A 27,160-nucleotide genomic window follows, 5' to 3' on the forward strand; every position below is an offset into this window, starting at 1 on the left:
GGAAAAGTAAAACTTTGTACTAACAGGGCATGTTCGAATGTTATAAAATCAAACATAATACAGTCAAAATGCAGATGTTCTCACTATTGGTTAATTACATCATATGTTACCTTGGAATATACGGATAAAAAATAATAAGATGTATAAACATTTTGATTTAACAGTAATTTTCAAAATAGCCTTCTGTGATTTTTTGGAAATAAATATGACTTAATACCATATAACGCATATGTAGCCTACTTTTACAGCATTGTACAGTAAAAAAAAAAAAAAAAAAACACTATATGAATCGATTATGTACATTAGTATATTTATATTTCTTTAGTTCAGGTTTGTTGCATTTTTATATGTAGCCTAATTGTTTTTGTTATTGTTTGTTTGTTTGCTTTCTCTATGCTCGTGTTACATTTTGCATATCTTACAGTTTTATTTGCCATTCTTCACGAAAATTACATTTCTGATTAACCTTGATTTATCATCTTTTTTACCTGCATTATTATTGTTGTTGTTGTATAGTGGCCTGATTTCACAGACAGGGCTTGGTTAGGCCATAGTTCAATTGGGAAATTTAAGTAATTCTTTTTATAAATGTGCCTTATAAAAAACATTGTTGTGCATCTTGAGATAAAAAAAAGGCACTGATATATTTTAAGACCAGTCAGTGCAAGTTTCTTTCAGTTGAAACAGCTTTAGTCAGGGACTAGGTTTAAACCGTGTCTGTGAAACCGGGGAAGTATGTTTTAAGTTGCAAAGTATATTATGTATTATTATTATATATATATTTTTTGTATGTTATAAATTATATCAGTTAGTGTATATGTATGAAATATCCTGTACATCGCCACAATGACTATTTAATTGTCAGTTTCTTTTCAAAAGTTTTTTTCTCCCCTGTGCAGTTCAGATTTTGTGGGCAGTGCTCCCTTCACAGCAACGCCCCCCTGCGCACAGCGCGAGAGTTTCTACTACAAGAGCGGGGCGGTCTGGTGTTCAGATGACTTGAATTTGGTATGCTGTTTGTATGCTTAGAGGATCTGTTGAATCCATTAATCCATTAAGGCGCTATAAATGGAATTCTTGTGAGGGAAAAAGTATGGAAAAGTCGGACGCATGCGATCCATACAGTCGACCCGCGCGCAGGACACAATGGATAGTGAGCACTCTGGCGTATCATTACGGACTAGACCGTGGAGTGGAAAACGAAATTATAGTCCTCGCAACCGGGCTGGATCAATACCTCCAAGAGATATTTCATCACCTAGACTGTCAGGGAGATGGAAAAATCCCAGCCGAGGATTTTAACATTCTTTGCGAGATTTTAGGACTCAGTAAAGAGAGTGATCTGGAGGAGTGCGCGGGGATATTGGATAATCTACCCAAAGAGTTCAGCTTCAGGCAGTTTCACGCAAAACTCTGCTGCTATTTCAGTACCAAAGCTGGATGCCAGTATGAGAATGGGAGGTTGTTGGTTGGCAAGGAGAGCGAGCACATAGAGACGCAGATCAGACTCAGGAGCCCCTTGAGGCGGCGCAAGAAGCTGCTGTCTTTGGGTACCAGCGCTAAACGAGAAAGCGGAGAGCCTTCTTCTCCCACTGTGGACAGACACGCGTCAGGTTGTAGGCAGCTGGGCTCCTGCACCAGGGAGTGCTACGAGGAAATTGTGGCCCTCGAGGAGGCTGAGGACAGGATAGCCAAACTTGAGGAGGAAAATGCGAGTCTCAGGGAGTTGGTGGAGGACATGCGTGCGGCTCTTCAGAGCAGTGATGCTCGCTCGCTGGCCTTACAGGTACAGTCATTGTGATCAACTCTATACAATAGATTTATTCTAATAACAACTTACAGAAATCGAAGTGAAGTGTAATGAAGTGTACTTGATTATTAGATCGAATTATAGGTAGCTGTAGGTCAGAATCTGCAGAGCTGGGTAATTGATTAATCTGGATTACGTAATCAGATTCAAAAAATGAAGTATGCTACTTGTAATTAGATTAAATTACATTTTAAAATACTCGTAATCAGACTACATTTACTTTTTTATGGATTACATGATTACATATTATTTACACAATAGCAATAAAATATTTTTACATAATTTATTCTCCCTAATACTTATTTTTCCATCTTTTCAGTTTTCCTTTCTAAAATAGCCAACTGCTTATATACACTCAGAAAGTCTTCCAGTTTTGTAGACATTCACATAGAGATCAATCATTAGTTTGGTGCCAACACATTAAAGGTGATATATGCAGGTTAATAAATATAACAATATTTCATTTTCTTAGTAAATTTTTTATATTGATTGATTTTCAAATTACTTATTTTATTTTAACATTTTTATGATGTAATATATTGTTTAATGCACTTCATGTTGTTAATAAAAACATTAACAAGATAACAAGATTATCCCATTTAAATCAATGTGATAAATGAGTTAGGTCAAAAGTATTCTAAAAGTAATCTGATTATATTACATTAAATGTGTATTGTAATGGATTACGTTACTGATTACAATTTTTGTCATGTAATTTGAATTCAGTAACGGATTGCAATTTGTAAGTAATCCACCCAGCTCTGAACATCTGTTAATCTCGTTCGCAAACCCATAGTCTTTTGTCACCCATGTCTTAAAGACTACACTTTTACCATAAAAAAGCATGGTTCATTTTCATTAGGGCTGTAACATTCTACTGACATGTTTCTGTGTATTATAGGTGGGCCTGTGGAAAAGCCACTCGAAACATAAACCAGAGGGTGGCTGCTTCATCGCCCACCAAAGGCGAGCAGCTCAGAAACCCAACATTTCTGGAAACCTGAAGGACATCCAGAGTTTCCTGAGAGAAGTGGAGTACATCCGGAGTTCCCGGGATGGGCAGATCGAGGAGGCCATGCTCTTTAACCAGAAGCTGGAGCAGGAGCTGCGAGTATCACGTGAGGCCATGCTGTTGCTGGAGGAATGTAACAGGACTCTAAAGAAGGAGCAGGTTGAGATGAGAAAAAGAGTTGAGGAAGCCCGACAAGCTGTGCTCAGCGGCCTCAAGAAAGTGAAGGAGCTAGAAACCAAAGCCAGTCATGTGCCTGTTCTGCAGAGGCACATTGAGCAGCTAGAGATGGAGCTTCTGTTCTACAGGTTAGTATAACACTTACATAAAGTTCCAGAAGCAACAAATAAGTGAAACGTGTAACACTTTATTTACTGAACTGCTGCTTAGTTTTGACAGCGTTCATTCAGTAGGCCTAACTAGGGATCATGTATTCCCACAGACGTTGGTAATGATGAGGTAATCTGTTTTTACATTGGGATAGCTTACTTCAGCAATCACGAAACATAAAGAAGAAATTATCCTCACTTACCACAGTTTAGCATCTGTTTTAGGAGATTTCACTGATGTAAATGTAAAAGATACGGTCAAAACATGACAATTTGGCAAGTGTCCTAACAAGTGAGGATGTTTACAACAGTTTGAAAGGTATTACCGAAATTGCAGAGCTCATCTTAGATTCATTAAATAGTGCTCTCCGTTTTATGATGCTGAGTGTAAAAAATGATTTACACGAAGAGATTACTGCACATCTCTGAGAGAGGCTAATGCATTATCTAACCCAGACTGAATGCAGCAAACAGTCTCATTACATAATGTATCTTCAATTGATCTGACTCACAGTGAACTGAGATTCCTCTCAGTTAAAATGGCTCCCACCAGAACTTTCTGGCTCTGATTGTGCAGAAGTGTGCCAACATACATGCTATTTAGGTTGGCTTGATGTGGTTCTGCTTCTCGAGTGCAGACCTTGTTTTGTTTGGGTTTGTATAGTTGTCAATGTGTGTGGCAAATGGGCTCCTATTTTGGTTAGCTGAAATTATGCACAGCTACTGCTGGAAGCCACTCATTTCGTAGTTTGGGTTTTATACTTGGGCTGTCACTGAACTTTCCTAGTGAGCAACCATTTAATTTACGTATAGAAGGAGTTAGGCCTAACGTCATCAATGTTTACATATTTCTTGCATGCTAATTTTGGGACAGCATTCCTGGCAATCCTGATAAAAGGATTTTCTGCAAGTCTGGAGTTAAAAGTGTTTTCTCATTTACAGAGATATATTTAGTTTATTATTGAGAGACATTATTGCAGTCATTTCAAGACAACAGTGTCCTTCTTTTTCAGATAGTTTAAATAAAAGGTCTGGATTTGGAAAGATATATATTAATGAATGTTGAGGTGGTCATCCCATCTATTCAGTAGTAAGATATAGGTCTTACTGACAGAGACACATTTAACATTCACTTTTTTTACCTCCAAGCTGCACTAATCTATGTAAAGTCTGTGGTGAACTTTACCAAAAAGCCTTTCTATGGCCCCTCCATTGATGCTCTTAAGCCAAATAATTCATTCCAGATCACAATGGAGCTGACACATTTGGGGAGAGTTCCATTCAGCCAAGCAAGGCCTGACCTAAACAGATTGGAAGTTCCCATCTATCTTCAAACAGTTTCCCCGCACTAGAGAATAATGGATGAACTATAGCCTAGCAACAACTCCTACCACCCTCAACAAGTTTAGAGATCTCAGCATGCTGCTTAAGAATGTCTAAAAACAAGTTCATGTTTGTTTTTACATTAAACTACCATACCAAATATTTGTGATGCTGACGATGAGTATGTTATTCAAAAGCGTCACGTCTTTTGTAGACTTTATTAGTGTGGGTGTAAATAATTCCTTGGGCTGTGCCGCTGTTTTAATTTTCAGCCATAACCAGTAACAGACCTCTCATCTCTATGCCATATTTACTCTGTCTTCACACTTGAAAAGAATATAATAGAAAATTGCATGCAGTTATTGTACTATTTTTGCCAGATGTAGTATCTTTTGGTGGACTGCAATGCGTCTAGATGACATTTTAAAGCCAAATCAAGGGTAATAAGATATATATATATCTTATTTTATATTCATCAAAGAATCCTGAAAAAATGTATCACAGTTTCCACAAAAAATATGCGGCATAAGTGTTATTTTAATACTTTTATACTTTTATAATAATAAGAAATGCTTCTTAAACATCAGATCATCAGCATATTAGAATAATTTCTGAATGATCATGTGACACTGAAGACTGGAGTTATGTTTACTGACAATTCAGCTTTGCCATCACAGGATTAACTTATATTTTAAATATTGGTATTAATTCTTTTTTTACCCAGTTTTAACAGGATTTTTAAACTCCATTTCAGAGTTAGTCACTGTGCATCTTTTCACCTAGTAACAAAGTTCACAAAGTTTAGCAACAACTGCAATAGATTACCTGTCTGCTGAAAATGAAAGTAATTGTAGCAGTCAGGAGGCTTGTGTTTCAGCTGCTCTTTTTTGGGAGGGAAATGTAAACGTGCTTTGTGCCTTAGCCACGTGCAGAGCTCTCTGGCTGGTATGTGGCAGATCAGAGCAGGCTTTTTCTTTGAGGCCCAAATACCCCATGGGCAAGTGCCGAAAAGTCCCTAGAGAGCATCCAATGGGCACACAGCTCTCCGAAAACAAAACCGGTGGAGGATAGCTTTTGATGCAGCTGCCAGTGGGCGAAGGGGATACCGGTCATGCTCCACGGGTCATGGACTGACCCATTCACACTGAGAGCAATGCCTTTTATCTGGAGAGAGGTGTGTCCTCTGGCTATTTTTATATCCTTTTTGTTCAGACCTTAATGCAGTTCTTGTATTAATCACACAGTTTAATAGCTTACTTCAGTTCCCCCACCTGCCGCTTTAACCTCCCCATCTGTCATGACATTAATCAACCATATTTGACTTTTTATCCACACAAAAGGGTTGTCTATTAAACTAATTATCTCTCTCTTCAGAGCAGTCATATATTAGAAATGTTGCATTTCCAGAGACACTGTTTTAATGTAAAAAAAAAAAAAAAAAAAAAGAAAAAAGCAATATTATGTGATTTTATGACTTCATTGATATTCTGGAAGAGAAGTAAAACAGATTTGCCCTGTCACTGAATGTTTGGTTATTTTATGCTTTCATATTCTTAATGTGTGTCCTTTTACTTTTAATATGCACTACCATTTAATAGTTTGGGGTTAGTTATATTTTTAATAGTTTTGGTATTAACAAAGCATTAACTATGACTTTTGCCTCAATATACTCCTCATTTGCAGCTTATTTGAAGTTAGTAATGTGGTTTTTAAGTTTAGGTATCGGGTAGGATTAGAGATGTAAGATATGATCATGCAGAATATGTGCTTAATAAGCATGAATAAACAGCAAATGTGTTAATAGGCATGCTAACAAGCAGCTAGTTAATAGTGAGAAATTGTCCCTATACTAAAGCGTTACCGAAGTCCATTATTAGCTCACCAAAGCTGCATTTATTTGATCAAAAATATAAAAGCTGCATTTATTTGATCAAAAAAATATTGAGAATTTTGTTTTATATTTTGTTTGTAATTTTTTTATGTGATTTTTTACATAAACCTCAGTGTCACATGATCCTTCAGAAATCATTCTAATATGCTGTCTCTTTGATGCTCAAGAAACATATCTTATTATTACCCTGGGATAAATACTTTTTAAAGAAATTATATTGATCAAAAGTGGCAGTAAAACATTTTTTAAAAGCTTTTTATTTAAAATAGATGCTCTTCTTTTGATGCTTATTATTTTTTTGAAAAACATGATACCCTTTTTCAGGATTCTTTGATGAATAGAATGTTTTCAAAAAGCATTTATTTAAAAAAAAAAAAAAACTTGTGATTATTGTCACTTTTGTTAAATACATCCTTATTAAATAATCATTGATTTCTTAAAAAAAAAAAAATCTTACTGATCCCACCATTTGAATGGTCGAAAGGCGGAAATAATTTTTGTGATATGCGGCCCCTGGAGAAATTTGTTTTTTTTAATGAGCCATTTCCAGTCATTCAGAATGAGAGAAAGTCCAAGTGTAGATCTCACAGATATTGTGTAAGGTTTCCTAAAGCCCTCTTGGCCCTAATGAAGAAAGAGGAAGAGGTTTAGATGAAGGCCAGGTCTCATGGGGGAGGTGGTGGGAACAGACCTGATCTGTTCAGTTCATTTCCATGAAAAACACACCATCCCCGTGTCCTGCCTGGAGGCGTTTTTCTCTCCCTCAGAGTCCAAGATGGGCCGAAGCCCTCAGTATAGACCCCGAGAGAACTGCAGCGAGGCGGACCTGAGGACAAAAGAGACAGACGGTACGAGAGGAACACAAAGAGAGGAGGGGGGACAAGAGCCGCCATCTGGAGGAAGAGGCAAACACTCGGCTGTTTGTTCAGTGGGGATGAATTTCCACCATCTTACTCTATTAATCGCTCAGCTTTCAGACGTGCTTTATGTCTCTCTATTCATACCAGGTGAAAAGCATTGCATTTATCATCAGGTCTGTGCAGTTTTTGAGCTCTGCTGACATCACAGAGACTGACATGGTAAATGTAAGGCCGTCTAACTGCTCTAAAATAATCAGTTATTATTCAGAGAACTATTATTTCAGCTGCGGTGCGGCCGACTCACGTACAATGTGTCTGGGTAACCTGTTGTACCTCAACACATAATAACAGGGCTGGACAGATGGAATGAACAACCCTTTGAAAATTCCCCTCTATTATGTCTGAATAAGGTAAAGAAATGTCAACAAAATGAGGCCTCATAAAAATGTTGTCTTTAGGAGGATTTTATACAGCATGATTTTTTGGTCCAGTATTTTCAAAGCACTTTGAGAATGAAAAACTCCAGAGACCTTGACTTTTTTCCATTTTCAAACACAGCTACAAACATTTCTCTTTCTCCTCCCACCCTCGGCCAGCTGATACTCCTTCTCTGCAGACCTCAGCACTAATAAACTGCCCAAGCTGTGGGAGAAACGTTCTCGAAAACTTTCTTCTCCCACTTCCTTGCGAACACTTTGACTTCTGAAATGGAAATGTGCACGAGGCTCAATCTGTTTAAGTCCTTTTGGATTCTTCTCCAATGTGTTCGTTTCATGTTTATGACTTGTGAAGATGCGTAAACACTTCACGAACCTCCTTCAAAGCAGTGTTTACTGGGACTGCCCTTGTAATAACAAAGATTCCGGACTCTGATGAATTACCGTCTGGTTCTGTTTGGAATCTCAAGATGGTTCCAGACAGAATCCCCCACCAAGATCAGGTGATTTCCCGCGTCTCAGACCATATAGTGAAAGAATAATAGAAACTTGGCATCCACACATGGTCCATGTCTGCCAGTTTGACTCAGCCTCTCTAGTCTTACTTAACCAGGGTATCGTGTTACCAACCATGTGCCTAGTCTTAATTGTGGACATCTGTTTCATAGTCTCAAGATAAATCGATTACTTTATCAGCATTTATCAAGAACCTTGCAACATCCGGGCAGAAATTTAGTTATGTGGTTGTTTAACATATAGGACTGTCTCATCTTTCTACCTTTACTCTGAGTCTTTATTCCAATGAAATACTGGGTGCAAGAGGGGGTCTGGAAGTTCAGATCCTGCTGTAATAAACACAGGAAGTGCACGTCTAAACCACAAACAGCTGGGCTCGCCCCATGTTAGCACATCACTCCAGTCCAGTGTAAATATAGTCGCAAGATAGAAACCTATTGTTAGCAGCTTGACCACCAAAATAGAGTCCTCGTTCAATGCAAGAGATGAGACGTGCAGCCAAAAGTGATACACAGACTAATGAGATACAGACTTTGCCACAGTTCTGTCTTGCATTTGTTTTGGTTTTGTAACTTGCCCTAAATTTTCTAAAAAATAAAAAAAAGTTTGGTAGATCTCGATGATCAAAGTACTGTTTGATGAGTAAGTGTTGTTTTTTTCCTCTTTAAACACATACAAGTAGTTTTTTTTTTTTAAAGAACAGTTTGAGGTTCAGTATGTGACATGTAAAGTTTTCTACAGACACTTATCAGAAAGACAGATGCTAGTATAGCTATTTCAGACTGGTTAGGAAATGTCCAATCCCCCTCCACTTTTCCAGTAAAAGAAAACTGAGACTTAGGCCATTGGATTTCCAAGAAATACTGATCTTAAAATCTTCTGTTTTTAATTTAAATTCTAGTAATCCTGCATCACAAAGAAACGTGACAGAATATTAGTTCATCCTCTCACAAGTGCTGTTTTAGTCCTGTGTCTTCTGTTGTCACTAAATAAGAAGTTTGCTTTGTATATAAGGTGGATGTTTGGAAGACAGTGGAGATGGAATCAAACAGAATGGAATTAACGGCTGGGAGAGCTAACGTATGCCAGATGGAGGTTCTGTCATATTTGGGCTTTGTGTTTGTTTTATCCAGACATATGCTCTGTTCTCTCTCTCTTTTTGAACGCTTTGAAATAAAACCAATATGTTTCAGCATTTCAGCATCTAAAGTGTGCATTAGATGTAACATACTGTGTCTTCAATTTCTCTCGTTTTGTTAGAGCTGTGGCCTAGAGGTTAGCACACATACTCATGTTGTACTTGATATTTGTGACATGTTGAACAGTGCTATGAGTTTGAATCTGGATTGCAAAAAAAACTTTTTTATATTTTTTTTTTCATGGTTTTCAAGGTTTTTTTCATGATCACTTACCAAAAAAAAAAGACTTTGGAGATAATATAACCCAGCATAAAATTTTAAGGACCATGGTACTAAATGGTTAGAATATTAATTTATCATGACGTTTAGCTAGTGCTATATGACATATGCCCAAAAAACTGCCATTATTAAGTGTTACCCACTGCACTTGGTTCTGTTAAGAAGAAAATACTTTTCGCCACCCTTGTATTTTTATGTTGATTGCTTTTTCATAACCCCTTATGCAACCGTTCCATCCTACTTTCTTTGGCCAGACTTGTTTCACAGTCAGTGTTTGAAGAGGCCAAGAGAGTAAGATGGCTGGATCTAATATTGAAACTCTTTCCAAGTGTTTGGAGTGGATTCAGGTGTCTAGAGAGTTCCTTTAACTGTTCTCAGTGTGTGCTCATCTGTCCATTACTACAGACGGTGGGTTACAGTAGAGTCTTGTCAGTAGCTTATCTTCATTTGTTATTCTCAGTCATGAAGACAAAAAGCAGACCATGTCAGCAGTATTAGTCATATAGACAATTCTAATCACTTCTACAAGACTGATATTGACGTTAAGCAAATGTGGAATACAATATATTGTCCTGGTTTTTCAGAGGCACAAAGTTATGTTTTTGCACACATTATAAATATGGTACAAGATTTTTTTTAAATAACGTATTCATACACTACCATTCAAATGTTGGTAGGATATTTTGAATTTTTGAAAAGTCTCTTATGCTCAACTGCTTTTATTTAATCAAGAATACATTAATACAATTTAAAATAACAAATATAATATTTTAATTAGTTTAAATTGCAATTGATTTAAATTTTCAGCATCATTACTCTAGTCTTCAGTGTCACATGATCCTTCAGAAATCTTTCTATGCTGATTTGCTGCTCAAGAAACATTTCCTATTATAAATATTGAAAACAGTTGTGCAGCCTAACATTCTTTAGATTGGAAAGTCTTAGGATTCTTTGATCATTAGAAAGTTGTAAACATTTATTTGATGAATAGAAGTTAGAAAGCATTTATATGATTTTTTTTTTCTAGCAATGTAAAAATCTTTAATGGTACATTTGATCAAAAATACTGTATCTTAAAAATCTTATTGAGCCCAAATTTTTGCACAGTCGTGTAAATGCGTTTAAACTGCATTTTGTCTGACATTTTAGTTCCAGTTTGATTATTATTTTTTTTGTGTGTGTAAACTGTTCTTAGATAGTGCCTTTTCTTTTATACTCTTTTACACAGTACACATTATTCCAACACAAACTCAACATCCCTGTCAATTAGACTCTAGTTAGTTACACTGCATACCGTTCCTATACAATAATATCTTATGTCAGTGGGTTCCTACAGCAACCACGACAGGCCTGTTTAGGGTCTCCCTGGTACTCTCCTTCGGCAGATGTAGGTCATCAGAGAGCCCTCAAACCCACCTTTAACCAACCCTCCCCCATTTTCAAACACATTGCGCCCCCTCATCTGACAACGTGGATTCCAAATATTGACCTTAAACTGTGCGTACCGTTCAGAAGCAAAAGCGTAGTGTACCGAGGGATGATTTTGTGGGCTCATACGGCCTGTATTTATGGCCGCTCTGCACTGAAGGGTTCCTCATGGCAGCAGGATATATGCATGAGTGCACCCGGCTTCAAATTCTTTTCCCTTTTTTCACTCTCTGGGATTCATGCTGGAGCAAATGGATTTCTGTAGCCTTTTTCTTTTTTTTCTCTTCTGCAGGCAGGACATTGTCATCTGGAAACATTTATTCTTTGATTCATGAAAGACCCCTATTGCATTTCTTCTGTCACAAAGCTCAGAGAAACCATTTCGTTGAAATGACAGAAACATTCACTTATAGCTGTCTGACAAAACTAAAAATGTTCAAAATAATGTACTTTTAATACCTGGCTGCAGATATGCGTTGGTGTAAATGACGTCAGCCATATGTTAAACATTCATCATAGTGCATACTGTGTTTCAAGGGTCTAGTAGTTTTCATGAACCTAAACTTTCTTTTCATTTTGATGAATCTTATGTCACCTTGCCTGGCTTCAATTACCCACAACCACCTTTGCTGATCAAGAGCAGGTGAAAGTATAACAGTAGATGAGGATAAGAATTACATTGATCATATTACTTGGTGTCTTTGTGAAATTTGTGGAAATGATGTGTAGTTCTATATATGTTTGAACATGATGAAACATTTAATACAATGCTTAAATTAACTAATAAATGCTAATGGTTGCAATTTAAGCACGCCCTTAACAGTTTGTTGCTAGTGTAATGTTACTATATTGTCTTAAACCAGAACTACCTATTACATCTGATCCAGACTGACCTGTTATTTCACTGTACTTTATTCTTCACAGATCTGAAGTGTCTAAAGCATCGGTTCCATTCATCAACAAACCAGACAGACGGTATAATAGGGCCAGTCAGACTGCGCCACGTTGTTGCCTGGACACAGAGCAGGATCGACGCTCTCCGACGGGACGTGCAGAGACTGTGCCTGACACTAGTAAGACAAATATTGACATTACTCAACCCTTTTGAGACTCTGTTGGCATGCAACTTGTGTAGTTGATACTTGCATCATTTTCTGAATCATTTCCTTGATATTACAATAATTGGGCAATAGTGCATTATTGTAGATTCATGTATATATAAAAAAAAAAAAAATTGTTTAGATAACCTGAACTACTAAACATTTGAGGTCAGCAAGATTTTTTTTAAATAAATGAATGCTTTTATTTAGTAAGGATGCATTAAATTGTAATGATGCAAAATATTTATATTTTAATAAATGCTGTTCTTTTAAACTTTGGTCATTAAAGAATCCTGTATAAAATGTATCACCGTTTCCACAAAAATAATAGGCAGCACAACTGTTTTAACGTTGATAATAATAAATGTTTCTTGAGCAGAAAATCAGTGATTTCTGAAGATCATGTGACTAAAAACACTTAAAATTCAGCTTTGCCATCCCAGGACTAAATTACATTTAAAAATGTATTTAAATAAAAGACAGTCCCCCGGCTTCACAGACAAGGCTTAAGCCTAGTCCTAGACTAAAATCTAAGTCTGAGCTGTTTCAAATGAAAGAAACTTGCACTGACTGATCTTAAAATATATCAGTGCCTTTTTTCTTTTCTTTTTTTTGTCTCAAGATGCACACCAATAATGTTTTTTTCTAAGACACATTTATAAAAATTATTTAAATGTCCCAATTTAACTAAGGCCTAATCCTGGTTTATAGTCCTTTCTATAAAACCGGGCCAGTAATTTAAAATTGTAGCAATATTTCATAATATTACAGTTTTACTGTGCTTTTAATTAAATGAATGCAGCATTGGTTAGTATAAGGAACTTCTTACAAAAACCTTTAAAAATTGCATTAACCACAACTCTTAAAACAATAGTGTATATACCATAATGTGGTAACATCTAATTGAACTGGTTAATTCAAGTAAAACAAATCAAAACATTTTTATTTTGATACCTTGCTTCACAGTACTGAGAAATGTTTATGCTGTGTGTTCACACAGTGGAGGAGCAGCTTTTCCGTTCAGTGGAGGGTCAGGCGGCGTCTGATGAAGAGGAAGAAAGATGGACCGGAGAGCAGCAGAGACAAGTGGACGAGGTGAAACGAATCCTCACCAGACTGTCCTGCTGTGGAGACAGGTACATCAGTCTCCTACTAACCTTATCACGTTTAAAAAAGCCTTTGTAAAGCTGTTTACAATTATTTTGTATGCTCTGAAACTCAAATGAGATCCAAACATGTCAAGAATTAGTAAATGACTTGCCAGTATTTTCCATCCTACTTGTTTCGGTTCTTAACGTGTTTTGTGTGCTCTCAGATGTGATGAGAAAGCAGTGAAGAAGCTGCTGTCTCATTTCGGTGACTCGCGCACAGAGGAGAGTCAGACGGCTGTGCTAGAGCTGCTGGAGAGGGTCATACGACTCAACAAACAACTAGAACTGAAGGAGAGTCAGGCCAAGAGGGCAGAGATGGACACTGACCAGGTATGACGCCATTCAAGTGATGTTTTTTTTTATAGCTTGTGAGATATCATGATATATTTAACACTTAAAGGGATAGTTCACCAAAGAAAATGAAGTTCTGTCATTTACTCACTCTCAAGTCATTTCAAACCTGTATGACATATTTTCTTCTTTGGAACATAAAAGGAGATATTTTGAAGAATATCGGTAAGAAAACCAATATGGTAACATTGACGTCCATTGTATGTAAAATAAAAACAAAGACGTATGTATATATAATCAGATTTCCTTAAATATGCGTACCGAAACAAAAGACCCAAAAAATTTTGGTGCGAATATATGTACCGTTACACCCTTATGTATATACATATATTGTTTCACAAAAGAATGTTAGTCATTTAGTGGATGAACTATCCCTTTTAATTGCTGTAATAATTGTATAAAATGCTTCAAGGGTTAAAATGAAACATTCTCTGAGGTTTGTTTAGGTCTGAGCTAGAGATGAATACTCAGACATTTTAATTTCTCTTATGTGATTGCTGTGATGTAAAAAGGAAAAAAATAAAATAAAAAATAGTGGCTAATAAATGAAGGTGCTCACATAGCCAGAAATACCTGATGCGATTTTGTAAAAGAAGAGGTGAATAGATGTGAAAAGTAAATATAATTTGGATTCGTTTTGCTATTATGTGCATTGCCATAGAAACAAATAATATCTGAGCTGGAGGACATGAACAGCTGAAGAACAGAATCATATTAAACTCTAAAGAAAAACAAATATAAGCACACATAGTAACCCAGCAGTTAAAATCCATATCAAACATTTCAACTACTAATGAGACATTTTCATACGTGAGGGCAGAAGTTCATCCAAATAAACTTTGGCTGCTGCTGCTGCTCTTTTCAACAGCTTACATCACCCAACCAGGACTTTCAGTTCTGTTTTATTTTTACGTTCATGGTTGCTTTCGGGTGCAGGGGTGTAAAATTAGATTACAAGGCACTTGCCCACCGAGCAGTTGTTATGAGAAGACAGGCTTCAAAGAAAAGCCACAGCTCTCACTCTCCAGCTGCGTGTGTGTCTGTGTGAACAGCCAATCAGATGACCGCAGGAATAAACCTCCAGGCCTTACACAATTACATCTACTGTTGGACACAGCTCAGCTGCGAAGCACCAGACGTGAACTATGTTGCTAGTGTTTTTAAAAAGGCCCCACACACATTCGTGGAAAAAACCATCCTCGAACGATCTGGGCATAACCAGTTTGGCCCGAGACTTGGATGTGGATGTGGATTTTTGACATATGGTCAGACAGGCCAAAAACAAGCATATCTGAACTATTTCTGTCTGAGAAATTATGCGTCTCAACTGAATTATGGGCTATCGGAACATCTGGCAAAGATTCTCCTAACCTGAAATTCATTGTGTGTTGGAGCGTTAGTGTTTAAATCTGCGCAAGGTCAACGGTAAGTGTCATGTGTCTGCAGATGAGGGACGCCCTGGTCCAGGAGCTACAACAGAAGGCCGAGGAGACAGAGCTGCTCCACCTGGAGCTGCAGATGTTGGAGACGGAGCGGGTGCGTTTGTCTCTGGTGGAGGAGAAACTGATGGATGTGCTACAGCTTCTGCAGCAGCTGCGAGAGCTGGTCAGTCTGTAGAGACTTGTCAGCCCAGTGATGCTGTTGTAAATGTGTCTAAGCCACACAGTAGATGAGTGTTTATCTAAAAAATTGGATTTGCTGATGATTCTAAAATAATATAAACTTCATTCTGGAAGTCATTTAGCAACATGTCCATTTGATTATCCTCCTTGTTAAGTTATTGTTGTTTCTGTACAAGTACAGTATTTTGTGCAAATGATGTCTTCAGTATGTCATGTCAGGCTGTTTGATTGCATTTTCATTATTAATTTTGACACATTAAATTAGGGTTAACTATGATTTGCCATTTTATAATTTTTCAATTATTTTCATTTTAGAAATTGATTAATTCATATATGTGTGACCCAGGACCCCAAAACCAGTCATAAGGGTAAATTTTTAGAAATTGAGTGTCATAAATCACATGAAAGCTGAATAAATAAGCTTTCCATTGATGTATGGTTTGTTAGGATCGGACAATATTTGGCCGAGATACAACTAGGGTGCAAAAAAAATCAAAATATTGAAAAAACTGCCTTTAAAGCTGTCCAAATGAAGTTCTTAGCAATGCATATTGCTAATCAAAAATTATGTTTTGATATATTCAAGCTAGGAAATTTACAAAATATCTTCATGGAACATGATCTTTACTTAATATCCTAATTATTTTTGGCATAAAAGAAAAATCAATCATTTTGACCCATACAATGTATTGTTGGGTATTGCTGCAGATATACCCGTGCTACTTATGACTGGTTTTGTGGACCGGGGTCACATATATAATTTATGCAATATATTTAATGCCATTTAATTACCATTTATTAACATTTATTATGTGGTAAATTTTTTGTAGAATGTCTCAAGAAGATCTTTAGGAAAGATTTTGCTCAGCACATTGGAGTCCTGCAGTGATCCTCAGCATGGTAAGAGACACAATAACTTTTAACTTGGCAGCTTTGATCTTATATAACCTTTGTTGTTTAACAGGCCTGGTATGCCATGAAATTGTGGCAGGAGACCACTTTAAAAGCTGAGATTTTTTTTTATCATTATTATAATTGTATTATTTTTATTGTTTATTTTAAGATGGAAATTAAGCTTTGTGATTTTGAGAAAAAAAAAAGTTACATAAAATTGATAAAATGTGGAAAATTTTGTGCTATTCATAGCTCACAATTCAAACTTGAGGTTGCTGATGTTTGTGCTTCATATTCAGATATTTAAAACAAATAACTAATAAAATGACAAAAGCACACAACAAAATTACTAAAACTTTAATGCAATATGAAAATTTTAAATATCTGTAAAAACTATTTTAGTGTCTCAGCGATACTAAGATAACACTGAACTGTGCTGTTGCCGTTAAAAAAGGAGACAAATCAAATAGTTATTTTTTAACGCCAACTTTCAACTCATTTTTTGCTGATAATTTATCATTAAAAATGGTGTTTTGTTAGAAAAGCATTTTCATTAGCGATCTCAGACTTTTGGACCCCAGTGTACAGTATAAAGACGTAATTAAAAGATTGAGTGTATAGTGGATTAACCCTTTACATGCGTCTAATGCTTTAACACCTCTCTGACTGATCTGCAGGGAAAGCACATATCTTGGAGGTGCTCAATGCTCTTTGTCATGAACTGGCTGCGTGTGAGATCCTCTCTAATGGCGAGAAGATAGAGAGAGCACAGAGTCACCAGTCCCTCACCAACTCACTGCTCATCTCCTGCTAGACAATACTGCCACCTAATGGCCACAGGATGCTACAGCCTCTTACAGAAACTTCAAACTAGCCATGTTGGAAAATGGGACCAAAATTAGCCATGTATTTGTCTTTGTGTTTATATTTCTGTGTACATTTTTGTAAATCATTTAGCTCATTATCATTTATAATGAAACATGATCTGACTCCTTTCAAAGCTACTTTTTCAGATTTTCCTTTTGCAATGTCATACATTGTTGGTCAGTATTATCTTAAAATGCATGCATGTTATACAATAGTGTTCTTTTCAGCTTCATCGTGTGGTACTGAACTACCTGATCATACAGAAACTCTCAGGTATAAACTACGTAAAGCTCAATATATAAAGAAAAACATCTATAGTACTAACACTTATTAGTTACAGATGTACTTTTTGTAAAATAAAGCGTTCTCCATATCTCAAACACAGACGAGACAGCTGTTGAGAACTGAATTTATGCAGCTTTCATTGTTTTTCAAAATTTTAACTGTAATGGTCAGTTGTCTTTTAGCACATCTGGGCAGTTTTCTTGCTCAAGGATGATTTTTATCCACGATTTGCATGAAAAAAAAATATAGTATTAGAAAAACATTACTGTCTCATAATTGTCAGTGTCTGTGCCTCTCTCCCATATCTCTAGATATATATGTATGTGTGTATGTATAGTAGTAGGCCTTCTTCAGTCAGTATGTATGAGCATATATATATATATATATATATATATATATATATATATATATTCCCCCTAGATGAACCTTGTTATATATACGTCTAGAAATTAAACACACAACACATCAATCATACAATGATTTATACACACATTTTTCAAACATACATAGACATACATATTTCAGTTGTTGTTGTTTTTTCTTTTGGTTTCAAAACATCTACAAATTCTTTCAGGTTTTTTGCTTTAAATAATTAACAAATCTATAGCATAAATCAATATAAAAAAGGTTGAGAAAAAACATGCAAAGTAGTGCATCACTATCCCTTCATTTGAGATTTAACAGAAGGCATACAGCTCGTATGGTGACACAGGAGAAAAAAAAAAACAGGTATAAAGGAGAATGTAATTATGTGCTATAATTGTTGAACTTCTAATAGTTTTGTCCTCTTAGATGTTTTAATTGTGCAAAAAAAGCAATTTATTCGCATCTACTAAAGATTATGCAAGTCTGACTGTAGAATACCGTATGCCATAAGATTTCAGATGTTCTTCTGGCTCACATGTGTACAGTACAGATCAATGTTGCCCTTGAGTACAGTTACCGTCAGGCAGTATCTTTATTCTACAATGAGTAATTGATGAGTTATTTTTACACAGGAGTCCAGAAATAAACACAGGCTCATAAAGGCTTTAGAAACCCTCTGACAGTTCAATTAATTTTTATAAATACACATTTGGAGCCACTGGTCTCCTTACAGTTTTGTCGTGGGAATCACAGAATGGTTCTTGATGAGAATTATGCTGCATTATGATTAATAACTTGGTTTGAATAAGCACTTAATTTTGAAGTAAGATTTTATGATCTTACACAAGCACCACTAAGGTCTGGTAACAGGTAATAACTACAAGCATACACACAGAAAAAGAAAATTAATCCTAAAACAAGAAAAAAAACACTCATCTAGTTACAGCAACTGTTAGACATAACAGCCTAAAAATAATAAAATGCAAGGGGGGAAAGCAACTGGGGCCAAATATGAAGCTTTAACAGTGTAATACCTACGTTGAGCTTATAAAAAAAAAAAAAAAAAAAAGAGTACATTTAAAATGGGGCAAAGGGTCTGAATAGTGTTTACAGTAGTGCTGTGGTTTGCACTGTAGTGTCACACGGAGAAGAATCAACGGCTTTATTTTGTTTCATACCAGCAAGGGAGGAGAGCAGGGATGATGGAGAGAGAGATGGGTACATTTGGGTGAGCCTGCTTCCTGTTGACGTCTCTCCTTCCCTCTGCTGTCCCTCCCTCAAAGGTCAAGTGGCCTGCTTAGCAACCAAAGGTCTCCTGGGAGGCGTAAACCATGTAGAGGAAGCCATCTTCATCTCGCTCTTGTTCGTAGATCTCAGAAATGGGGGTGGACACACTGACCATGCTGTGCTGATTGACAAGAAGAAAAAACGCCTGGGTGGGGTTGAGCTGCAGTCTACGCCTGGAAAACAGAGACATTTGACCACTGATTATAATGACAAAAACATGCACATTCAAGTCAGTTTTAAAGGGATATTCAGGGTTCAGTACAAGTTCAACTCTATCAACAGCGTTTGTGGCATAATATTGATTACCACAAAAATCAATGTCCACTTGTCCCTGATTTTCTTTAAAACAAAAATCTGGGGTAAAGTAAAAGTAAACATCAAAATAATCACTGTTTCAATAATAAGGCCAAAAGATGCAAACAATATGCCTGATATGATTTTTGTGTGGAAATAAAAACGTAACAGAAATCTGTGTATCAAATTTTGCTATTTCATTGCTATTTTCACTGTATAAATGATGATTTAAACAGCTTTAAAGCTCAAATAACACACAAGGTTTAAAAATGCCTCAAAAAAAAGTACATTAAATAAATCCTAAAAAAGTAAATCCTAAAACACTTTGTTCCAATAATATAGCCACAAGATGCAGACAACATGATTTGTAAAAAAAAAAAAAAAATAATCCTACTAAATTTTGTGTAAAGTAACAATTATACTTAATTGAGCAATATTGCTGCCATAAAAACCCGTAAAAAACTGTATAAATGATGTACTGTAAACATTACAACTCAAATAAGTTTCAAAAATAATAAATATATATCTGCTTTTAAAACCTTTAATATCTTGCCTCATTAATTTGAAATGTCTCACTCGTATCCATGATTTTGCCTTTTTTATTATTATTATTATTATTTATTTATTTTTTTTAAACAAGGGATGAGTCAAAATATTTTTTTGTGGTAAATATGACAAAATTATGTTGACTGGACTTGTGTTGAACCTGAAATATTTGTATAATTCATGTCAACGTTTATTTATCTTGTTAACAGCCATGTAAATTGTGATTCTAGTGCAGCGGAAATTACACGCTTCACTTTTAAATTGTAATAATCACTTAATCATTATTTCGAGAATTGCCGATGAAAGTTAAGGGGGTATTGAATGGTTGACTTTTATTTTTAAGTATGACAGGCAGCACAGGTCAAAACAAAATGTTCTTAGTCTGATCATCTGACTGAGTCTGTGTTAAAATACCTGGAAGGCAACACTGATCTATAAGCTTCCCTTGAGAGGAAACTTTAGCTCACTAGAGTCTTGTTTTTAAAAAATAATCCACCAGAATGGACATATGAAAATAATACACCACAGAGAATGTGGATGTTGTCCAAACATTTTTCCAAGTTCAAACTGTTTAAAAGCGTTCACAGAAGTCTCCTGTGGATGACAGGGTCAGCAGACACTCAAATTTGGCACACCATTGCATTCTCCTCCCCCTCCCTGCTTCAAACCCCCACCAGACGAGTAAACAAACCGGATGAGACTGAAACAAGCATACACAGACAAAAAAACACTCTGCATATCTATCAAATAAAAAATCATATATCAAATAAAAATCATGCAGGGAGGTACACTCAACAACCTGGTTTTAAAAACTCAAGTAAAAAAAAATAAAAAATAAAATAAAAACTTGGATCTAGGGATATTATGTTTACCTGATTATCTTTACCAGCTCACTCATGTTAACATGGTCAGGGACCAGGAACTTGGTCTTGTCCAAGACAGGAAGTTGCTTTTCTCCCTTATACCGCTCAATGATCACCTGGAAGAAAAAATATTAACAATACAAACTGATATAGTCTCTTGACATTGTCTTGAAATAGATCTAGAGCAGTGCTTCTAAAACTTTACTCCAAGGCCCATAATTATCCACAACATTTAATCAAACAAATATCTGTGACTTTTCCAGTTGTTTCAGATTTACTGGATAAGAATTCAGTACATGGATTTTTTAAAACTTTACTTTCTACCTGAGCATGACTAGAAAAATGTATATTCATATAAAATGCCCATGGAGTTTAAAGAGTTTTTATTAGAAATCACACTTTTAAAATTAAAACTAAAAAAAACTAAAAGAAACAAAAAAAAAAAAAAAATCAAATTTGAAATAAAATAACCATTAAATGATATTTTCCAAGACAACATTTAATTTTGTTTAATTTCAAGTTAATAGAAACTATATATCCACATAAAAATCTACTAAAGATGACGAAATCCTAACAAAATTACAAAAACTAAAAATTACTAACTTAAAAAAAATGGAAAATATAAAAATAAAAGCTGATTTAAAATATTAATAACAACTATAATAGCTTCTCACTGACATAAAATAACTGCTTTCTCACATATCCTGGTTTCCAAAGACCATGAGAACCCTTAATTAAAATAAGAAATATATTTATGTTTAGTTATTTTAAAGCTGGTTTTTCAATCATTTTAAATGATTAAAGGCTTCCTTAGAAGAATCTTAGCATCTTAAAAGAAGATATGCAAGCAACATCTTGAAAGCAATAAACTCCTTCTTCACTCAGTCTTAATTCATTTATGACACATCCAAAAACTGAAAGAGTTTCTCACCGGGATTTTATTAGGATGCTGCTCTCGTATCTGCTGCACTTCCTTGCAACGGTCAGCTGAAAAACAAGAAAAATAAAACAAAGATTTAATACACCGTCCCACCTGTGGGACGCTTGGCACTCTTTTTTTTGTTGTCCTTTTTCTCTATAAAATCTTTTAGTAATCATGATAAATTATATATCAGTGGAAAGCTTAGAAGCCCAAGATTCATCCTGTGAAAACCATTTTGATATCGGACATTGCGTTACCATGGAAATGGTAATTTAAAATCTTATGGCGGTCTCCTCCCCCTTAGTGGGCAGTGTCAAGTGTCATATTACAAAATGCATTACGGTCTTTTAGAATCAAAACTTTTTTATAATTTTGGCAACAAACATATCATTGGAAAGGTCTGAGTCTTAGGGATTCCATATTTGGTGGTTATTTTGAGCATTGAAGTAAAATTGACAGAGAAATCTAGGGAAAAATTCATTAAACAAAATTCAAAGGAGTTTTGATGGCTCCCAGTGGCTGTTTGTGGTATGACGACCTAAATAAAATCTCACAGGAACCTCAATTTTTTTCATATCAACTTCAAATTTGGAACATAACTTATTTAGACACAATGCTTTAATTTTATACCAATTTTAGAGTAAAACCTGTTATGTAAAATATTTATAATAAATAAAATAAAATAAAATTAATATAGCGCGTTTTGTTTACAGTACATTTAAACTTCTATAACTTTTTGATACTTTAATTTTTTGAAAAAATTCCACTTTTGCCAAAATCTGCTAATTTTCTTCTTTAAAAAGAGATCAACCTTACGTCTATATTCCAAAGTGTTCATAAAATACAATAATTTAAGTTTGGATAGTGCACTGTGATGCCTATTTTAAAAAATGGGGGGTGACAGTTAAGGGGTTAATTTACACAGAAAGCACTTTAAATGATTGTAGACTCCCACACTACACTAGGATGCATTTATTTAACTAGAAGCACACAGGATTCACATCACAGTAGTTAAACACTACAGTCACTGCAATAGCATCACTTACATAAAACCTGTTTAACAGAAACAGGCAATAAACCTTCCTGATGCATAAAAAACTAGTAAGGGTTGATTATTGCTGGTGTGTTGTTTCCTTGCTGTTTGACATACCCTACTCTATTTTCAACATATATAAGATATAGAAATATGAAAAGTCGTTCCTCCCAAAGAGTTTGTGGCATATATAGTATTGCTATACTGTTATTTTATCCAGAGTAACCCAATTTTATCTGAGAAGACTTTTTGTTTTAAGAGCATAATGATTGGGTCAATCCAAATAGCTTGGGGGGGGGGGGGGGGGGCGGCATGCATGTCAAATGCTAAACCACAACACTAAGCCGGCTTTCTTATTTGTACAGAGTAAGAGCCCCAACTCTGTCAATTTGTCATCTTAACTGAGCCCATGTCAGGTCATTCATGTAAATTACATAATACCAAAGGCTGGGTAAATATGCAGAACATAATGCCCTGGACACTTACAGATATGTTTAAAACAGCAGATATGTTGTTTTGGTTATGTTTAGGAAGATTATGCAAGGGTTTTATGCTCCTCCCTCCCCACACCCCGTCCTTAGTCTGGACTATGAGAAAGAGCTCAGATTACAGCATCATTTCACCAACACGAGTAATGTCCATCCATTCCTTTAATGTTGTTATTAATCACAATGTATATTCATAAAAGGACTGCTTTCTTTCTTTTATACAAATTGATAGGCAAGAATACTAGTTTCGGTAAATGAATATCATAGATAATCTATCATAGATGTTAATACCTGACAGTTCAAATATGGTTAACAATACACCAACATAAAAATACGTGTATTTTATGTATATGATTTCTAACAAATCATCTGTGGATTTAAGCTGTTGTTTTTGAAACAAGGCCTGGGGGAAAGGCTAGCTCACTGGATACCAACTGACCTCTTGTCGGTTTGGTTAAAAACCGTTTTACTTAAATCTTAAACGTATCTCTAAATCTCTCTAAAATCGTTTCATAAGCATGTGAGGCCTTATTGGAAACTGTAAAGTGTGTCATCCAGCTGCTAGCAGGCTAGGGACAAAAACAAACCTGATAAACAAACACACTTGTGCTGACACAGCACGAATAAAACTCGTCTTACCAAAGCTCCGTCTCTGTTTGAAGGGTCTGTCGGATGGCATAACTGGACTTGAATGTGATTTTTAAAAATTTAACTAAAAGGCGTTATATTATATGCTGAATTCTCGGTCGACTTCGCTTCTTCTCGAGCTCCTGACTCACTGTAAGCCAAACAGCTCCAGACAATGTACTAAAGTTCGTGATGTCATAGCAGGATTTAAAGGGACAGAGCACCCAGTTAAAGTACAGGTCTATAAACTATAAACTTATAACAATACCTTTTCCAAGTATTTACTCTAACCTTAGAAATTAAGTTTCTGTAACTATTCTGCATTTTAGTAACTCTTTATAATAGCTTAAGTATTTTTAACATTATAAATCATTTAACAGTTCATATACATTTAAAACTATCTAAACACAGTTTTACATTATAGCAAACTGTGCATGATGACACTTTGGCTTCATCTTTCCATTCCATATGAAAATATACAGGCACAAAATAAATGAAAGGAAATGCATTATTGTTTTATTGTCCTTTTTTTTAGAATAAACAAGTACAGTGTCATAGTGTCATGTTGATACTTATAGATGATGAACAGCTGGAGAATTTGCAAAAGAGAGAATATGAGAGAGCAATAAATTACAACACAAAGAGCAAAATACTGGAATGATAAGCAAGAGCAGTATAAACTGAATTAGAACATGAAATGAAACACTTTTGGCAATTAATTAAAAAAGGAAAAATACTACAGCCACACCACTATGAAGAATACAGAACTACTCGGTAGGATTTTGAATGACGATCAGGAAATAGTCTTTATCTGCGGAGAGAACAGAATAAAATACTAGTTTATGATCATATTCATCAGTCTATTTACATTTGTGTTTTATAGACAACTCACATCTGTTTAGGTTTTTGTATTCTGAACAGAACTATGCATTACATACACACACAATGTTTATGCACAGTGTAGATAAACCAGATATTGACCACACTTTCCGAACAAACGGATGAGATTCACTTGTGAAACACACAGTCAGTCCTAAACATCACATCTGACATTCAAATGGTCTGCAAGTCTGTTGGCAGCTATTTGATTGAGTAAAAATATTATTCAATATTAAAAACATATTCCTGATCTACAAAAAAAGAAACTGTACATATAACTATTCATTTCAAGACAAAACATGATTAGTCAAAAACTGTCATCCAGGACCTGTAAAATAGCTACACAGGCCCACTAACCCAGAGGTGACCTTTGTGACTTGAAGTTTTAGTTGAGTTAGATTGTTTTCACACCTTAAAAGAATAGTTCACCAAAAAGTGAAAACTAGCTCACCCTCAGGCCATCCAAAATGTAGATGAGCTTCCTTTTCAGAACAAATTTTGGAGAAATTTAGCATTACATCACACTTATTCACCAGCGGATCCTCTGCAGTGAATGGGTGCCGTCAGGATGACAGTCCAAACAGCTGATAAAAACAGCACAATAATCCCCAAGTAATCAACTCCGATCCATCAATTAATGCCTTGTGAAGTGTATATTTCTCCCCTGATTCAGACAAGATTTGTTCAATTGTTAAACACACAGCTTTTTGCTTCACTGGAGTCGTGACAAATACTTGTGGATTATTGTGACTCTCATTCTGACGGCACCCATTCACCGACCATAGTGGGTCATAGGATGTAATGCTAAATTAGTCCAAATCTGTTGCAAACTGTTACCACGGCCTAAGGGTGAGTCAATTTTCAGCAAATTCTCATTTTTGGGTGAAATATTCATTTAATAGTTATTATAATTGTCATTAAAATGTATACCGATTTAAATCATTTTAAGTCATTGCCTGGCTTTGAAGTTTGTTGAGAACCACTGCACTAAGCTAATGGACATGAGCATTTCACAAGCGTACATCTCTTTACCTGGAGCAATCATGATCTCGTTCTTCTTTGATCGAACTCTGAGAAAGGTGAGATCATTCTGAGGGTCAATGTCCCTCACCATTCCCCGAGCTTTCATGAGCAGCTGGTGGACATTACCGGCATACTGAACTGTGCTGGAGTTGTCAAGAGTGCTTTTGATGGGGATGCCTGTTTAAAGAGCACATAGAAATACTACAGATATAACAACAAAGACCCCTTTGTTTTATCAATGTCATTCTGCCAATTTAGCACATCGTTTGCACCCGAACTAAAACATCTGCAAGCATTTCTCATTTCCCAGATACCTTCTGCATTAACAATGATGATTCCTTGCACTCCTTTCTGACTCTGAATCCTTTTGATCGTCTCTTCCACCTCAGCCTGCAACATCAACGCTTAAGTGATTAAAACGGCAAAAGTAACACGAAAAAAACTGTCATTGCTTAATATCTTATATAGTAACCACTCTGAAAATCTATAAACCTGTCTGAGGGAAAAAGAAAAAAACGTATTTTTGCTTATGTTTATTATATTATTTAACGTTACTCGAGCAGTAGCTGGTTAACTTACTCTTAAATGACAACGCCCTGTAGTCAAAGTTAGCTCACAAAAACCTTAACCGAGACAATAACGAACTAAAAACATATACTTTTAATTATACGCACATATTATCACGTTTAAAGCTTAAGTGTACTTGCCATTGTGAACGTATGTAGCTGTTTTCTTTGCTTAGTTTGATGCTGCAAGCTACGGAACTAGAAGTGTGTGTTATGTGAACGGTCTGTTCTGCGTTACTGCCATCTGCTGGACTGGAGGAAAGCAGGCCACGGCCCCAGTGAGCTCGTAGTTCTCTTAGATTAACTAGTCTAACTAGTCTTTTACATCGATTATTGTGCAGTATAGTTGGAGTCAAACACGAAGATATATACATTGTGTCATTTCTACTGAATTTATGCTTTACACTAAACATTAAATAAATAAATAAAAACAAAATACAATTTTGAGGTAGTCTCTTCATCTGATATTCTAAGAATTTCTTTAAATATAACGTGTTTATAGATATATTTGCAATTTATATTACTGATTATAGTCACATCTCTTAATGTAGGCTAAGTATTTATTATATTTACTCGAGGCGAGCCCTGAAATCAAAGTTAGCACACAAAAACCCTAACTGAGACAATAACGACCGGGAAAAAAACATGTTCTTTCAATTGTAAGCACACGTTATCAAGCTTAAGTGCTAAAATGTACTTGCCATTTTGAAGGAGAGTTGATGTTTTCGTTGCTATGCTGCTTCTTCTTCTTCTTCTTCTACTAGTGTTTAATGGCGGTTTGGCAGACCAACATAAATGGTGCATTTCCGCCACCTACTGATCTGGAGTGTGGAGTGTACTTGGCTTTGGAAGAAAAAAATAAAAAAAAAAATTAAAAAAAAAAATTAAAAAAAAAAAAAATTTTTAAAAAAATTAAATTCTATTTACTATTCCTGTTTTATTTAGATATTTAAATAATAATTCATGAATTCTTGA

General features: G+C 35.5%; 3 protein-coding genes across 5 annotated transcripts; 1 reads left to right on the forward strand and 2 right to left on the reverse strand.

Annotated features, from left to right (window-relative positions):
* Positions 1–935: 935 nt before the first annotated feature.
* efcc1 (EF-hand and coiled-coil domain containing 1) lies at positions 936–18,005 on the forward strand. 2 transcript variants are annotated; one of them, XM_042734067.1, is made up of 8 exons: positions 936–1,786; positions 2,712–3,127; positions 11,946–12,094; positions 13,122–13,257; positions 13,437–13,602; positions 15,070–15,228; positions 16,076–16,145; positions 16,817–18,005. In XM_042734067.1, the coding sequence occupies exons 1-8, from the start codon at positions 1,022–1,024 to the stop codon at positions 16,951–16,953; spliced, it is 1,998 nt and encodes a 665-aa protein (XP_042590001.1). In that variant the 5' UTR covers positions 936–1,021; the 3' UTR covers positions 16,954–18,005. The 2 variants fall into 2 exon arrangements, with proteins under 2 accessions (XP_042590001.1, XP_042590002.1); XM_042734068.1 differs by having other exon boundaries at positions 15,070–15,159.
* Positions 17,757–23,903, reverse strand: map1lc3a (microtubule-associated protein 1 light chain 3 alpha). The gene is made up of 4 exons (XM_019072575.2): positions 23,730–23,903; positions 21,579–21,634; positions 20,657–20,763; positions 17,757–19,117 (listed from the first exon to the last, which is right to left on the reverse strand). The coding sequence occupies exons 1-4, from the start codon at positions 23,767–23,769 to the stop codon at positions 18,955–18,957; spliced, it is 366 nt and encodes a 121-aa protein (XP_018928120.1). The 5' UTR covers positions 23,770–23,903; the 3' UTR covers positions 17,757–18,954.
* A 308-nt stretch (positions 23,904–24,211) lies between these two features.
* Positions 24,212–26,987, reverse strand: dynlrb1 (dynein, light chain, roadblock-type 1). 2 transcript variants are annotated; one of them, XM_042734069.1, is made up of 4 exons: positions 26,887–26,987; positions 25,934–26,009; positions 25,629–25,796; positions 24,212–24,528 (listed from the first exon to the last, which is right to left on the reverse strand). In XM_042734069.1, the coding sequence occupies exons 1-4, from the start codon at positions 26,887–26,889 to the stop codon at positions 24,485–24,487; spliced, it is 291 nt and encodes a 96-aa protein (XP_042590003.1). In that variant the 5' UTR covers positions 26,890–26,987; the 3' UTR covers positions 24,212–24,484. The 2 variants fall into 2 exon arrangements, with proteins under 2 accessions (XP_042590003.1, XP_018928117.1); XM_019072572.2 differs by lacking the exon at positions 26,887–26,987 and adding an exon at positions 26,327–26,468.
* Between the last annotated feature and the right edge of the window lie 173 nt (positions 26,988–27,160).

The sequence above is a fragment of the Cyprinus carpio genome, chromosome B11, assembly GCF_018340385.1.
Source record: "Cyprinus carpio isolate SPL01 chromosome B11, ASM1834038v1, whole genome shotgun sequence".
Classification (NCBI taxonomy): Eukaryota; Metazoa; Chordata; class Actinopteri; order Cypriniformes; family Cyprinidae; genus Cyprinus; species Cyprinus carpio.

Excerpts from the sequence above, each read along its gene's own strand:
- efcc1 (XM_042734067.1), top strand. The coding sequence starts at position 1,022 with ATGCTTAGAGGATCTGTTGAATCCATTAATCCATTAAGGCGCTATAAA. Across the intron at positions 1,787-2,711 it reads CTCGCTCGCTGGCCTTACAG|GTGGGCCTGTGGAAAAGCCA; the intron begins GTACAGTCATTG and ends TGTGTATTATAG. Across the intron at positions 13,258-13,436 it reads CTGTCCTGCTGTGGAGACAG|ATGTGATGAGAAAGCAGTGA; the intron begins GTACATCAGTCT and ends GTGTGCTCTCAG.
- map1lc3a (XM_019072575.2), bottom strand. The coding sequence starts at position 23,769 with ATGCCATCCGACAGACCCTTCAAACAGAGACGGAGCTTTG. Across the intron at positions 21,635-23,729 it reads CAAACAGAGACGGAGCTTTG|CTGACCGTTGCAAGGAAGTG; the intron begins GTAAGACGAGTT and ends CTTGTTTTTCAG. Across the intron at positions 19,118-20,656 it reads GAGCTGGTAAAGATAATCAG|GCGTAGACTGCAGCTCAACC; the intron begins GTAAACATAATA and ends TCTGTTTTCCAG.
- dynlrb1 (XM_042734069.1), bottom strand. Across the intron at positions 25,797-25,933 it reads CATCATTGTTAATGCAGAAG|GCATCCCCATCAAAAGCACT; the intron begins GTATCTGGGAAA and ends CTCTTTAAACAG. Across the intron at positions 24,529-25,628 it reads CGAGATCATGATTGCTCCAG|ATAAAGACTATTTCCTGATC; the intron begins GTAAAGAGATGT and ends TTCTCTCCGCAG.